The 14,915-nt window shown below is 33.6% G+C and overlaps 3 protein-coding genes across 6 annotated transcripts; 1 reads left to right on the top strand and 2 right to left on the bottom strand.

The window, feature by feature from the left end:
* The first annotated feature begins 2,507 nt into the window (after positions 1-2,507).
* On the top strand, positions 2,508-3,099 carry LOC111005010 (uncharacterized). Its single transcript, XM_022276352.2, has 2 exons — positions 2,508-2,733; positions 2,835-3,099. Exons 1-2 carry the CDS (start codon positions 2,647-2,649, stop codon positions 2,949-2,951), a joined length of 204 nt encoding a protein of 67 aa, XP_022132044.1. The 5' UTR covers positions 2,508-2,646; the 3' UTR covers positions 2,952-3,099.
* A 194-nt stretch (positions 3,100-3,293) lies between these two features.
* Positions 3,294-9,110, bottom strand: LOC111005034 (uncharacterized). Of its 4 annotated transcripts, none has more exons than XM_022276380.2 (16): positions 8,975-9,110; positions 7,354-7,484; positions 7,160-7,281; positions 7,019-7,072; positions 6,800-6,919; positions 6,597-6,716; positions 6,110-6,251; positions 5,804-5,974; positions 5,544-5,699; positions 5,258-5,364; positions 5,068-5,158; positions 4,846-4,987; positions 4,362-4,518; positions 4,149-4,265; positions 3,881-4,007; positions 3,294-3,786 (listed from the first exon to the last, which is right to left on the bottom strand). In XM_022276380.2, exons 1-16 carry the CDS (start codon positions 9,108-9,110, stop codon positions 3,529-3,531), a joined length of 2,151 nt encoding a protein of 716 aa, XP_022132072.1. In that variant the 3' UTR covers positions 3,294-3,528. The 4 variants fall into 4 exon arrangements, with proteins under 4 accessions (XP_022132072.1, XP_022132073.1, XP_087983712.1 ...); XM_022276381.2 differs by having other exon boundaries at positions 5,068-5,149; XM_088127586.1 differs by having other exon boundaries at positions 7,354-7,823; positions 8,975-9,105.
* On the bottom strand, positions 9,086-12,402 carry CUTA (Nitrogen regulatory PII-like, alpha/beta). The gene is made up of 6 exons (XM_022276382.2): positions 12,160-12,402; positions 11,915-12,030; positions 10,662-10,724; positions 10,105-10,136; positions 9,900-9,994; positions 9,086-9,367 (listed from the first exon to the last, which is right to left on the bottom strand). Exons 1-6 carry the CDS (start codon positions 12,327-12,329, stop codon positions 9,286-9,288), a joined length of 558 nt encoding a protein of 185 aa, XP_022132074.1. The 5' UTR covers positions 12,330-12,402; the 3' UTR covers positions 9,086-9,285.
* Positions 12,403-14,915: the final 2,513 nt, after the last annotated feature.

The raw sequence follows: 14,915 nt of genomic DNA, 5'->3' as shown, positions 1-14,915 counted from the left end.
TGTCTATGTGATATACTTCGTATTAAATACATAAGTTTGTGATATATTTTATATTAGGTATATTGGTGTAAGGATATAATCGACTTTTTCTTTTGTTCGTTAGAGTTGGCCCTTTTTTTTCGCTATATTTACAAATCATAAAAATAGTTATTACATTTACGATTAACTATTAGTTTGCTTGCTATATTTACAAGTCACTATTTTCTTTTATTGTGTTGTAGATTGTTTATCTTGTTATACTTTCAACAATTTATAATTAATTAAGGTTGGTATTGTTTTAAACTTTTTTAAAATCTAAGGAGTTTGCAATTATCTATGTTTGTTTTTGTTCCTTTTTTTTTTAAACATTCTCATACTTGTTTATAAATCATAGAAACAACCCAAACAAGTTTATTAGTTTCTTTTCATTTTCAATTTGTTCCAAACCTAAATAAAAATATTATGTATCATACTTGGATTTATAAACATTGGAGTCGTACAATTCATTTTTTATTTATTAAAAATTAAGAAACATAAACAAAAAAAAAAGAAAAAAAAATATTACCAAACCAGTACTTAGTTTTCCAATCATGATGCGTTTTCATTTCTCATTTGTAATGCACAAATATATAAATGGATTTTTTTACGAAAGATAGTATGAAATCAAGATCGCATACTTTAACATGTTAAATATGGGATTTTAAAGGGTATATATAATATTTATTATAAATTAATAGTTTTACTATGCTACTGTACGCTTATTTTTCTTAAAAAAAATTTGCAAGCAGATTAAAAATTAATAATTTTCCGTAAAAATAATAATCTTGTCATATAAATAAATAAATAAAATCATATATTGTTTCGTTATAATGGGATTATTCATTAACTTTGTTTAGGTTAGAACGGCATAAAAAGACAAATATTTACTATTATATCATTTATTTTATAATTTATAAAAAGTGATTGCAAGCTTGGAAACTTTTGGGAAAAAATATCGGTAAATATAGCAATCTTTTGTGCATGGCAAATTATTGATTAACTTATTTGCAATATCGTTTATTTACTTAAATAATAGCAACCAATGTATGTTTATTATATGCATTGTTTTTATATATGTATATATGTGTATAAATATGTGATGGATGTATTCTCGAGGTGAAGATTTAACCACCAATATATGATAATGTGTGTCATATCCACTCAAATTATACTATAAATTAGTAATTTACAACCTGTTGTTGACATCATATTATTTACTTGCATAGATATCGTGTATTATTGTAAGAGAGTGGAAATATAGTGTGGGAAAATAATTATTTTTTTTAGTAAAATAAATTACTTTTTAGTTGGGAGCGTCACTCTATAAGTATTAACCACAACATAGTTTAAAATTAATAAACATGTCAACATGAAGCAGGTAAGTAGTCCTGTTCGTCTTCTAGAAGTCAGATGTTCAATCCTTCATATTCACGTTTAGTATAATGAAAAATAGATCTATGACGTTAAATTTATTATTTATTTATTTTTGACGTTACACTTGTAAAAAGTATTCATAAAACTTTTTTTAAAATGTCGGTATTACTATAATTTCTTAAAAGTTTATTATTTTAATAACCACGCGTTTGAATAACAGCACTTATTTAATATCGAAAACCATGCATACGAGTCACGATGGTAATCCAGTGGAAAGTTTCTGTAAAATTTGCAGACCTCTAAAGTCTAAAGCAATACCTAGTCAACCATAAATACATGGGTTGACAACCAGTCTTGTTATTGGGCTGGGCCGGTCCAGAAAATTTATCAGCAGAATATAAAGCCCAATAGCAATGGGCCTAAACCAACCAGTCTCCCTGTGGTGGTTAATCAAAGACGAATGGTATTACAGAATTTATCGAGTTATTTTTAGAATCAATATTTGACAAGTGTGTAGGTTTATAATTATTTATATTTGTAGATTTCTAATTTTAAAGGGATATTTGTTATTGTCAAAAGCGAGCATAGCTTTGGTATATACCTCAAACTAAGAAATTGTGAGTTTGAATCTATTCCTCAACATATTGTACTCAAATAATATAATTGTTTATCAATAACATTTTTCTTCTTAGTACAATACGTGAAAATGAGGGATCGAACTCACAACCTCATTAAAATATATGTCAGTTATCGTCGAATTAAAATACTAATTAAGTATTGTTTACTAAAATGATAAGGGATAAATATCTAAAATATCAATGAATGGTGATAGTATAAATTTAAAAAGTGCTTGAAAATAAATTATTGTTACAAAATTGACAACTACAAGCATAAAAGAACGAGAACGTAGAACCAATAAAATTGTCAATACGATGGTGAGCAGAAGGATATCTGGTTGGGTACTAAACGTACGCCACCACGCATGCTTGTTTGTTGTTCCGTGTGGGGTGTTTTATTGCCGCCACGTGGACAGGTTGCAGAACTACCACGTGGACAAAATTAGGAGATGCGTTGGCTTAGCCCCAAACGCCCAACGCCTTCCAAATAAATCCACAACGGAGGGCTCTTTCAATGTGAACGTACGTGTTCGTCAAAGACCACAGACGAAATCAGAGTTTCAACGCCGACGCCGTCGCAGCCGTCGCAGCAGGGACGTTTTCCGGCCAGAAACAAGGAAGAAGAGAGTCATCGGCGATGGATCGCATAAAGAGTGGGTGCATGTCCTTTTATGCATCTTCTCAGGAGACACTCCGATATGTCAAAGCTTTTTTCGTCGGCTGGGTGAGTAATTAATTAATTAAATTAATTATCTCTCTCTCTATCTCTCTGCAGGAGAGGAATTAGATTTAAGAACAACGACGTTTTAATTTGGTTGGCTGCAGGGAAAGAAGATGACAGCTAAGACCGAAGAGGAAGCGGCAAAAGCAGATTTAAAGACTGCCAAAATGCAGGTTCAAGCTACTGAGGCAGCCGAGAACACCAAGAACCAACTTAATTAATTAACAAATCACTCCGACAGTAATTTGTTTGTTATTGATATTTTCGAAGCAAGAATGAAGTCACGACGTTTAATGATATCGTTAACGAATTCCTTTATTATCGTTAACGTTTTTTTAAATAATTATTGAGTTTAATTTTCATCGTGTAGCTATCAGATTGATTGGGTTAAAAGCCTCAGGGGTGAAACTCTAAATTAGAAGGGAAAAAAATATAAACACTACTGGATAAGTCAGCAAGATACCAAAGTTCTATCAAAACTCGTACTGGTATTTGATAGTGTTTGATGGTCATGTCGACGCTAACGCACTTTCTGTGTTACAAATATTTTAAATGCGCACATATAATTTTGGATAGAGCTTCATATGTTTATTTATGTATAATGTACCTAAAATAAAAGATTTTGAATTGCACCCCACCTTTTTGAAACAAAAAAACCGATGAAAACACTGCGACCTTCCAACAAAAAAAAACTGGCACCATATTATACGTTTTATAAAAAACAAGTCGACATAATTTCATTTGAAATTGGAACGCATCTAAAAATTATTATTTAAAAACAGATTAAAAATATATATATTAATTCAAAGCATGGGCGGAGGAGGGAGGTGGAGGAGATTCCAGACGAATATAATCGTACATAATAGCTTGGAAAGGGCTGGTGCTCCTTGGTTGCGTGAAAAAGATGACGTTGTCGCCGGCGACGAGGCGATTGGCCGGAATATCCACGTTGTAGAGCCAATGCAGGCCGTGAATTCCGTGTCTGGCGATCGAATTGTCCCTTCCGATCAGCCCACTCGAGAACGCTGGCTTTGATTTTGGGTCATTTACGGCAACCTTCAAAAACATCACAGTGGACTGGTTTTGCACGCCACCCCAGAAACTAGAAAGGAAAAAAGAAAATAATTAAGGTTGTATTTGATCTGTATACCTGCAATTCCGCCAGAGAAGCGGAAGCCAAAGCGATCCGAAGCTTGTAAGTTCCTTTTCTGTCCACATTGTCCAGCTTGAACTTCACTTGCCACGTTGTCCCCTTGAATGTTCCGTTTTCTGTCTTCCTACGGATCATGATCAGCAAAAACTAGAACATTAATAAAATTTATAGTATTTTTGAAGAGAAATCAGAATTCAGAACCAATCCTAAGATCTAAATATTGAATTGATGAAGAGAAAAACTAAGACTAAAGATAAACAAACACCTGGTGACCTGTGCGAAGAACCAATCCTTAGTGTAATCACTAACGCCAATTGTATATACCAAGTCTGCGTCGGGGTACAATTCTGTGTATCTTTCCCACAGACCATACTGCCGAAACCTGCCAAATTAATTGTCAACTTAAGAATAAATCGAATTGATTAAATGAAGGGATTAATTAGAATAATGAGGGATGAGCTCGTAGATTTATATTTACTTATCAGGATGGTTAAGATAGAGCTTATTGACGTAGCCAGGATTTGGATCTGGAACATAGAACTCTGCTGCTGAGCGATCGGGGATTCCTATTTCCCACATTGTAGCCCCTTCTCTCGGAGCTTCGTATATTATGTCACCCACGTCTATCTCACTACCTATACTCTTGCACACACAAAATTTTAACTTAGAATTGCAAGTTCAAATTGAAAAAACAGATAAAATCGATAGAATTGAATTGGTTCATCTACCCTACCAGTAAATTTCAATCGATTCAATTTCACAACATATAAATTCAAAAATGATTGATCGATTTGGTTTAGATAGATTTTATTTGGTTCCAAATCTCTAATTTGTTATAAATCTAATAGATTAATTCGTTCGCATTCCTAAACCAGTAATTGTTCTAACCAATTTTACGTCCAAAGCTACATGACTTGCAAAAAAGTATATATAAATGTGAACCACAGGAAGAAAATTAGAACCTTCTGAAATGTTGATGAGAGAATCATTTCGATAATCTCCAATGAAACCGGGGACCCATGCATAAAGATTGTAGTCGCCAGTTCTTACGCCGTTGATAGAAAAGTATCCACTTTCATCTGCTCTACTCCAAAATTGGTAGCCCTAATAATATTCAAATGATCAGCCAATAATATTCCCTTTTTAGAAAAGGAAATTAAATAAGGAAAAGTAAATAAGTTTACCTTACTCTCTCTTTGCCACGATCCTACGTCTCCTGGTGGCGCTAAGCCAACAAACGCACCGTTTGCTGGTATGAAGTCTTCGCTGACGTACCTAAATCATGTCAATCTCCTCATTCGACTAATTAATTAATTTATGGACTAAATACTAAAACCTATTAAGATTTTCCAATGTCCATTGGCAATTGTGTACCTATCCTTGACTAAGAGTCTACCACCGATATTACCACGCTGGTTTGACTTTGGAAAATCATCCGAAGCAGGGAAGCTGTAGGGCCAACTTTGGACTTCGATCGTCTCCTTTTCATACGGAACAAGAAGTCTCAGTCTTCGATTGAATAAGTTGTGAAATTTTAGAACTAGATTAAATTTTTAAGTAATAACTTTTAGAGTTGTGTGTGTTTAGTCCAGAGCTGAAGTGTAGAGTAGTTATTAACTATCTTCCAATGAAAATGAATAGTGAAGAAAAAGGAAGAAACCTGTGCTTTGGCATCTTCCCAGAGCTGAATTGCGTCGCTGGAATCGTAAGTTGAGTTGAGATAGATGAACACAGGACCAAAAACTTTCTTCCACGCCTCGCCCGCTCCGATTTTAGGGACCAGATCCTCTCCCGTGTAATGGGCGCTAATAAAAACCTGATCATTCGATACGTCGTTTTGAGTCAAGACTCTGGCTTCTGATGCCCTCAAACATTGAACAACCCCATGAACGAAGGCAGAATGAATGAAGAATCACTTACAGCAAGGGTGGTTGGGCCGACGTGAGAAGTCAGGTTCTGCTTAACGGGTCCGCCGGACCGGAACTCGTTGCTGGGGGTGATTAGCCAGAACCCGACCGGCGGGTCAGTGGATATCCATCCATGGACGCTGCTATCTTTGTTGTCACATGAATATTGATACTTGTCATCCACCTTTACACAGTACCACACCAATGCATGACGATCGAAAAGAAATCAGAACATTTGCATTTCCATGATTATGGTTTTTTTCAACTTATTGTAATACGAAATTGGAGGAATTTAGATTAAAGAGATTCAATAATGGACCTCTCCCTGGAGCTCAGGTTCGACGGGGTCGACGAGCAGGACAGCCTCCGGATAGGCCAGGGCTCGGCCTCTTGGCGGAGACCGGTCATCTGGCAGCGGCATGGATCTCTGTCTGTTGTCTGCCATGGCCATATAGTGGAACCTACGACAATTATCCATATGCATTGTTCAAATTTTCAAATTACAAACAAATGCTATAAATTAAAGGTCAAATATACCAAAGTAGTCCCCCTTTTAATTCTCAATTTTGTCTTTAAATCTTTTAAAATGCTTATTTTTATGTTTAATATATTAAAAATGCCCAATTAAGTTTATCCCTCAAAAGAAAAAAAAAAGTCAAACTATTCTTTTATTATTATTATATACAAAAACATAAGAATTATCCAAAAAAATTAAGAATAAGATTAAGAATTATCCAAAAAAAATTAGGTACTATTTAAGCTAAAACAAACATTCAATGAAATAATGTAGAGAATTTGGGTGTTACTTGTCTTTTCTGAGTTTGAAGGCGAGTCTGGTTTCACCAAGGTTGAAACCAGGCCATTCTTTCAAGTGTTGGTAAATAGCATAAGAGTAGAACCCTGACGAACCCCGAAGCATTACAAACCTACACATAGCTACAAATCCATTCATAAGAAAAAGGTCTGGAATTTAACTTTCTTGCCAAAGCAAGATTCGAAACAATCTAACCTTTTATCAATCTCTAAAGGCACAAGCTTTCCCTCGAGAGACAGATCCCATTTTCGTGTAAAGGAGAGCTCCACTTGGTCTTCATTTTCCACTATAACCTCAAAACTCGTAGCCTTTATCCTGCAAGCACAAAAAAAAAAAAAAAAAAAACTCTACTCAAAACTTATGAGCCAGAAATCTGTAAGAGAGCCTACTTGGAAAAGAGAACAGAATACATACACATCGAACGATCCAGTTGTGGAGGCGGATGGGCTCCACACGAGGTCCCAATACCTGCATGCACAATAATATTATTGTGAAGCAGCGTATTTATGCATGGAAGAATTACTGTAATGGGACGAGATGTTCACAACAATATACCCTCTGTTATATTCGTCGTTGAGAATTTCGAGCAAGTTGTCGACTCCATTGTATCGGATTCCGATCACTATGCCATCTGGGTTTGAAAACGTGACTTGAACTATGCCATTATCCATCACCACCTGCACATTTCTCCGTTTTGACATAAAGGGGAGAAGAAATATAGAGAAAAGGAGAGGGAGGGACGTACGTACCTGACGTTCTGTGACGTATAGTTGCACACCCAGAGGCGGCATGTCGACGGCCTTAGACTTAATTACTGTTCTGACTTGTTGAGCAGAAAAGCCAATCCTTCTCACAGAACAAATGTCCTGTTTCTGGGAAGCTAAGAAGTAGTTGCGTTATTATAAGTGAGATTTTGTCGAGAGTTTGGGGAAGATTAAAGATGGGGCTGGTTTCAATGGGGTTATCAGGCTTGGTTTTCTTTAACTTCAAATAAACCAAAACCATTTTTGGAAACTTTTTGGTCTGTTTTGTCGATATCTTTACTTGGTCGCCAAATAGGCGTGAAGTGCAAGATTCGCTACTACGTAGTGGTGGCTAGTTGTAACTTGAGTAGTCAAAAACGAACTCCTGTTGCATCTTAGTTTTTATTTTCCCTTCTTGACGTTGTTGGTTAAGTTCAGTTTAATTTAAAGTTACCGTGACTGTGACTGTGAGACGTCTGCAATTGAGACAATTTAAAATATTAACCAACGGATATGATAACATGAATTTTCTTAATAACAAGTTTAAATGCTATTAAATTTTTTAGCCTATAATTCACTTCAAAAGAAGGTTCGGTTTTTGAATTAGTTTTTGATTTAAGATTTGGATAAAATTTTTCTGTTAAGTAGAGATCACAATAAAAGAAAAAATGAATTATAACTGAGCAACCTTATTTCCTAAGAACAAAATGTTACCAATGGAATGTGTCAGTATCTAAGCTTAGCATGACATGGAAATTCTTTATGAGAATCTTTACGGACGAACTGATTAATTAATCATTCATAACCCTGATATTATTACTTCAAAACCAATACTCTGATGGGAATTAGTTAACTGATGAAACCTAATTAGTTACTGACGGTCATAGAGTTACTAATTTATCAATGAAATATTAGATCTTTCCCCTTCACGGACATCCCCATAGGATGGACACAAATCAGATGGAAAGAAAAGGGAAAAAAACAGGAGTTGTGATAGAAAGTAATCTATGCTCCCTCGTTGACAAAGGAAAAATTCTATGGGTTTTAAGAGATTCCTGAAAACCATGGAAGAAAGCTATCAAATATCATGGAGTTTCTGTCCCAACTCCCAAAATGTCTGTCTACGAAACTCGTGGCCATCCATATAATTTTTCTTTTGTTTCTAATATTTCCCGCTGTTTTTGAATAAACTTGCACTACCGGCGTTAGGTCACTTGTCAGAGTTAAACAAATCTTCCATAAAACTAACCTCTGGGTATGACTTTGCAAAATTTCAGCCATAATGTGGACCGAATATGGATTTAAAATAAAGAGAAAAAGGCGATACAAAGTTTGAGACCTGGAACATCATTTGATCTCTACCATATTTGGTATAATCACACTATCCACGACGTTGCCTATGGCTATCGTACAAGCTTTCAATGGATTCTGAGATGACGATGCCAATTGAAAACTCATAAAGAAGATACCCACATGTGAAACATTTTCATACGTTTCATCTCAAATTTTCACATAACATTCTAGGCCTAGTGGAGTTATTTGCAGGACGATATTTGAAAGGATTCCACCAACAACCATTTTCCAAAAATCATTATGAAATATGAAGTTGTGGGTTGAGATTTCTGACCTCGAACCAAGTCCTTCTGCAGTTTTTCCCCATGCATTTTGCCAACGCATATTTGCTGTAAGGTCAGGGTATGAGTAATTGACAAACCCAATGTATTGAGATTCAAGGACAAAAGAAAGCAATCTGGAAATTTCATTTTGATTCTTATTTACAATTTACAAGACAAACATGTATTCCAATTCATAAGATGGCAAACCAGTTTATTGAGACACTTGCACATGAGGATGGGGAGGGGGGCTCAGATACCAAATTCAACGGACAATACTTGATATACTCGAATAAACTTGTTATACTTCTTATTGAGGAGAAAGTCAGTCCTTCGTGCTGCTTTTGATCCAATCTAGGTACTCGAGGCTGCCACCAGTTATACGCAAAGCAATAACTTCAGGCACCCTGTATTAAAAACGGAGGTAAATCCTTAGAGGGGACAAAATATGAATTTTAAAACAACTCCCTGATTCCCCTATACTCTCTGGAAAGTGTGATAACACCATAACGAGTTCCACGAGAAACTAAGATTCCATTTGATTATGATCTTATTTTTCTGGTTTCTTGCTACTTATGCCACTCATTTGTTTAATTAGTTTTCAACTGTTTAAAAATACTATAAACAAATTTAACCATATTTCAAAAATCAAAAACAAAAAGTTTAAAACTATTTTTTACTAGTTTAATATATTCTGGCTAAGATTTGAAAAACATTCTTGAAAGTAGATTAATAAACAAAGAAAAATATTTGTAAATCAATATGATTTTTAGAAACAAAACAAAAACTACTATAAAATAGACACTAAATGTCTAGCTTATAAGTTAAACAGTTCACAATTTACAAGTCTATTTGCCCTTCCACACCATTTTCCCCCCAATGTTGAAAATGAAAAACAAAAAAACAGAAACAAAGACAAAGAAGGAATGCTAGGCTTACTCGTAAGGGTGATTTGCCTTAACATGATCTGTCAGGGATCCCAGAAGTGATTGCCTGGTCTTAATAATCAGAAGTTCTTCAGGGTCTGTCTGGATCTGTCAACCAGAAATAGAAAAGCCTACAATTGAAGTTATTTTTTGATAAAGACAAACAAGCAATCATATATTTATGACTAAATATTGATTCGCGAAAATGAGAACCACACCTCTCCCTTCCACTGGTAGACAGATTCTATACCTGCATTTATAAAGTATTCATATATCAGAAGTCTGAGAATGCATATTCAGATTAACAGTTACAATGGAACGAAAAGAAGGTGAAAAGAAAAGGAATACAATGGTAAGAAATTGAAACGATTAAAAATTAAAACAGAGTTTTGGAAATTTATAGAAGCCAGTTCATGAGTTAATTGATCAAAAGAAACAAGTAATTGTTCTTTCATACATGACCAAATAAACTATTTCTAACAAGTTTCCTTCCTTGAAAAACAGCACACTTAGATAACAGGGAAGGGAAGATCCAGGAAGCTTCAATTTTAAATGGTCAGAAGCAATTTCATCGATATGGATAGAGAACTTAAAGGAGAACATCAAAATGTTCTGCAAATATAGCTTATAAATATTGTATATATAATATCTTCTCAAAAACTAGGAGCAATCCATTCTGCCACATGTTCCAGAGACATTGATATATTACTTAAATGGAAATTTAAAATTGTAGGCTTACGAGAAAATCAGTATGAGGTGGAGAAAATGTACATACCAGGTACTATGTTAACACAAGCAGCAAGCTTTTCTTTGACAATGCTTTCAGCCAATTTCTTACCTGAAGAAATAATGGGTGAATAAGATAAGAAATATAAAATCTATTAAAAAGAAGTAAACTCCATGGTATTGAAAAATTAGTTACTTTTCTTTTCTCCCCCTCTCTCCACCCATAGCCTAACCACTCTCAATCTTATGAAACACATTACAGTTTAGTTTGGGCATTAGACATTTGATCCAACACTTGCTAGACACTTACATTACAGGGTTACATATTTCATTTCGTTATAATTTTTTTTTTAGAAATGTGGATATAGCAGGAAACACAACGAAATGCAATGAAATCGGAATTTGAAACATTGGACTAGTTCTGTCCCAACAAAATTAAAAGGGAAAGAAAGAAGTTGAGAACGGAAATAACTAAACAAAAAAAAAAAGAAAACAAAAGGCCTTAAGCTCCAAGAATCCACCATACTTAAGAGTTAAGAAAATAAAAGTAGAAAAAGAAAAGGAAAAATGGAACTGCAATAAGTAATATGTTTTAAGCATCACAACTAGAGTTAGATGGAGCATCTCACAGTCCAAAAAAGTTTCTGAAGAAATCATCAAATTTGTAATATTTTCTGAAGTGGGAGCAATACACATTTAAAAATAACTCTGAACTTTCTCAAAGGCCTACTATTTCAGAACGTTAATCATCCAAGTGAGTGGAAAATAAAAACAACCACCACAATTATTGCAAGACATTCATCGTCACCAGAAGAAGCCAATACATGATACATGTTCAAAAACAATATATGCAATATAATAACATTACAGCACTTGTTGAATCATAATTCATCATTTGCTTATCGAGTCCGGTCATTATGTGCATATTTTCATCGCACACCAATGCGCTAGATATATTTATAACTCCGAATCAACACAAAACTCCATAAGTAGCCAATATAAGTTTCCTCCAAAAACGCCTAACAGTGAAGAGGCTACTTGCATAACCACTCATAACGATTTCAAACCACACACAAGATATGTTTTCCAGATCCTGATAGGCTTATCACTAGGATGACGAACAAACAATCTAGTCCAAGCCGTACACAAGATACTGGAAACCGGAAAGAAAAAAAAAAAACTATAGCAACTAAAATATATATTGTAATCAGATCGTAGTTGGTCAAATGTACAAAATACCAATCAATGAATTCAAAACCACCAAGAACGCGGGACTTTTAGAGCAGAGAGATAGTAGAGAACCTGCTTCCCTATTCGGGACGGTGACATAAACAACAATGCTAGGCACCGCGGCGCTAGTCGCTTCCATTCTTACAAAATGTACGTTCCTAGCTGGTCCTTGACCACCAAACTTCGATCTGACATATTTTTCCAGATCAAATAAAGAACCTAAACAAATTAACTAGTAACTAAGGCAGAATCTCAGCAAGAATCAATCCCAGCAGAAATGAATCAGAAAAAGAAAGCAAGGAAGCGAAAAGAAGTACCTCAAGAGAGGGGCAAAAGGCAGAGACAGAGCGGAACCCGTTCTGGAGATGAAGATATGGGAAATTCCGAAGCTCAGTACGCAGAACGCGCCAACAAGGGGCAAACGACGTCGTAGGGCAGAGGAGGATAGCAGTGGAGCCGAGACTCTGCTGCAGAGAGTGAAGGCCATTCTCTGTCTTTTATAGCGCTATTCGCGTCGCGCCTTTTTCACGCCCCGTCTTGAGCTTTCTTGCTACCTTCACTTTGGAATTCGAACAATTATAGCCTTTTTGGTTCTGGAGGCTACTTTACTTCTTCTTTCCCTCATACTTTGTGGGCCCAGGCCCACAAAGTATGTATAAAGCCCGTTTTCTATTTTCAAGTGGGCTCAAGCCCGCTTGATTGAGGCCCATAATTCCCACTAGGCCGAGCCCGCACTTCATCGCCTCTAGAGAAGGATTTAGGGATATTTACATTTTACATGCAGTAGAATCAGAACTTCGGTGTAATTTCTCATGAACGATGAAACTCAAGAAAGTTTTGAATTGTTAATTTTTTATCCAACAATATCGCATAATTTAATAAATAAAGTATGAATCAAAGTTTATTCTTTCCCTAACAAGGCATGATAAAAAATTATGGTCGGTTTTTTTTCTTTTAAGTTAAGAATGATATAAATAGTCAAAATAATTAACATGAGAAATAATAATTCACGCCATCAATAATTTGACGTATTATTTATTATATGTTGTAATACTTATTGAAAGATTATTGAGAACATATTAAAAACTCAAAATTATCGGTGGTAAGCTCGTGTATTTTTTAAAAAATGAATATGGCAACTCAATTATTTGTGATTGTCCAAAAAACAAAAAGGAAAAAGGAAACAAAAAGAAAACTCAATTATTTACCATCTATTTATTCAATACATGCTCTTACTTTTTAAATTATTTTTTGGCAACTTAGTTAGGGATCCAACTCAATCAATTAATTTACAGCCACTTGATTAATTACAGTGTAATAATTAAAATGTATAATGTGTTACTTTAGTGCTTTGTTAAAACTAGTTTTCTCTAATTTGTCGCTGGTGGGGTTTCTCCTTTGAAAAATAATTAATTTAATTATGTAATTTTTAAATCATATTTTCACATATATATATATATATAATAAAAAAATTTATAATAAATATAAAAAGAATAAATCTAAGATACAAACAATTTATGTTTAATTTGAAAAAATTAAGTTTCGTATAAAACTGCTACTTCTTTTAATATAAAATTTTAGAGAAAAAAGATAGTTGCCCATATGTTTTCGTTTTTTTATTAAAAACCAATAAATAGTTATCAAACATAATTATATTTTTCTGGATTGAAAAAATAAAAAATAAAAAAACAAGAAATACGAAATAAAAAAACACAAAAAATAAAAAATAGGAAAGGTACCAAACGGATCATAACAGTCCATTCTCCTTTACTTTCATGCATTGATTCATATTTTATTATGCACTACTGCAGCCAACATGAACGTTGTTCAATCGTAAATAACATCTACTTCTTATTTTGAAGTTCGATATTCAAATTCTCATCCTCCTTATATTATTTGGCACGTTTGTATAATGCACTAGGATAGTTGAATCTCCTATTAACTTTCTTGGCGCATAAACCACAAATCCATGTTTTTGAAGCCGTCGTCAATTCGTTGATTGGGATCATAATATTACGTACATAAATAACAAGACCATTTCTAGATTATTATTAAATTTTCTTCGCTCAGAATTAATTAATTGTTTCAATTATAATATATCCTTTTAAAAGTTGTGATATTGTAGATATTAATAAAATTATATGTACATGGTGTGTGTAGGAATGCTAATAGATTTTAAAGACATCAATACTTAATTACTTAAATAACATGCGAGAACATTAAAATGCTCGAGGGTGGAAATGTCAAGAATTAAAAGTTATTACTACTTGTGTCAATTATTTAGGTTACGTGTATCTGCCTGTGGGAGTGTTTTATTACACCATTATTAATCAAATAAACTTTAATAAATTATAAGGTATTACTAAGCCATTAAATTTAAATCATGATTTACATGGGTGTGAGAAATAAATTTAAGTTTGGATATAATACAAACGATTCTCCCTGATTACTGCTTTTCAAAAAAAATAAAATAAAAATAAAAAAGAAACATCATTCTCCATGATTCTTACTTTTTGTTTTAATATAGTAAATATATAGATAAAAATCGAAATTCCGGATTAAAAAAGACAATTAATTGCTTTGGAAAAAAAAAACCCAATTAGTTGCTTTTCTTTTATCTTTAGGAAAATTTTCAATTATTTAATTCGTTGCTTTTCGAATTATCACATGCAATGCGGTGATAACACATATTTCACTATTACTTATAATATGATTCTATTTTTGAAGTTATTTAAAAATAAAGTTACATATGTTATCATTTTTTCAATAAACTAGCTACCGAGGTATCTATGTCGTTTTTAGAACTTCCCCACAATAATTCTGTAAATTATTGATCTTGAATTTGATAAAAAAAAAATTGAACTAGCATGAATGTATAAATTTTTTTTTCTTTTTTCTTTTTTTTCTTTAGTACAATGTGAATGTACAAGTTATACTAGTTTAACTTCCCAAAATCACACACAAATATTTTTAGAACGTCAAAAAATAAACTATAGAAAAAGCAAAATATAGATATTCTTTTATGGCTCAATTTGGATGATACGGAATATAAATATAAAATATATAAGGTTTA

The sequence above is a fragment of the Momordica charantia genome, assembly GCF_013281855.1.
Source record: "Momordica charantia cultivar OHB3-1 chromosome 8 unlocalized genomic scaffold, Mcharantia_2.0 BLBB01000008.1, whole genome shotgun sequence".
NCBI lineage: Eukaryota > Viridiplantae > Streptophyta > Magnoliopsida > Cucurbitales > Cucurbitaceae > Momordica > Momordica charantia.
This window is presented reverse-complemented; position numbering and strand designations above follow the sequence as displayed.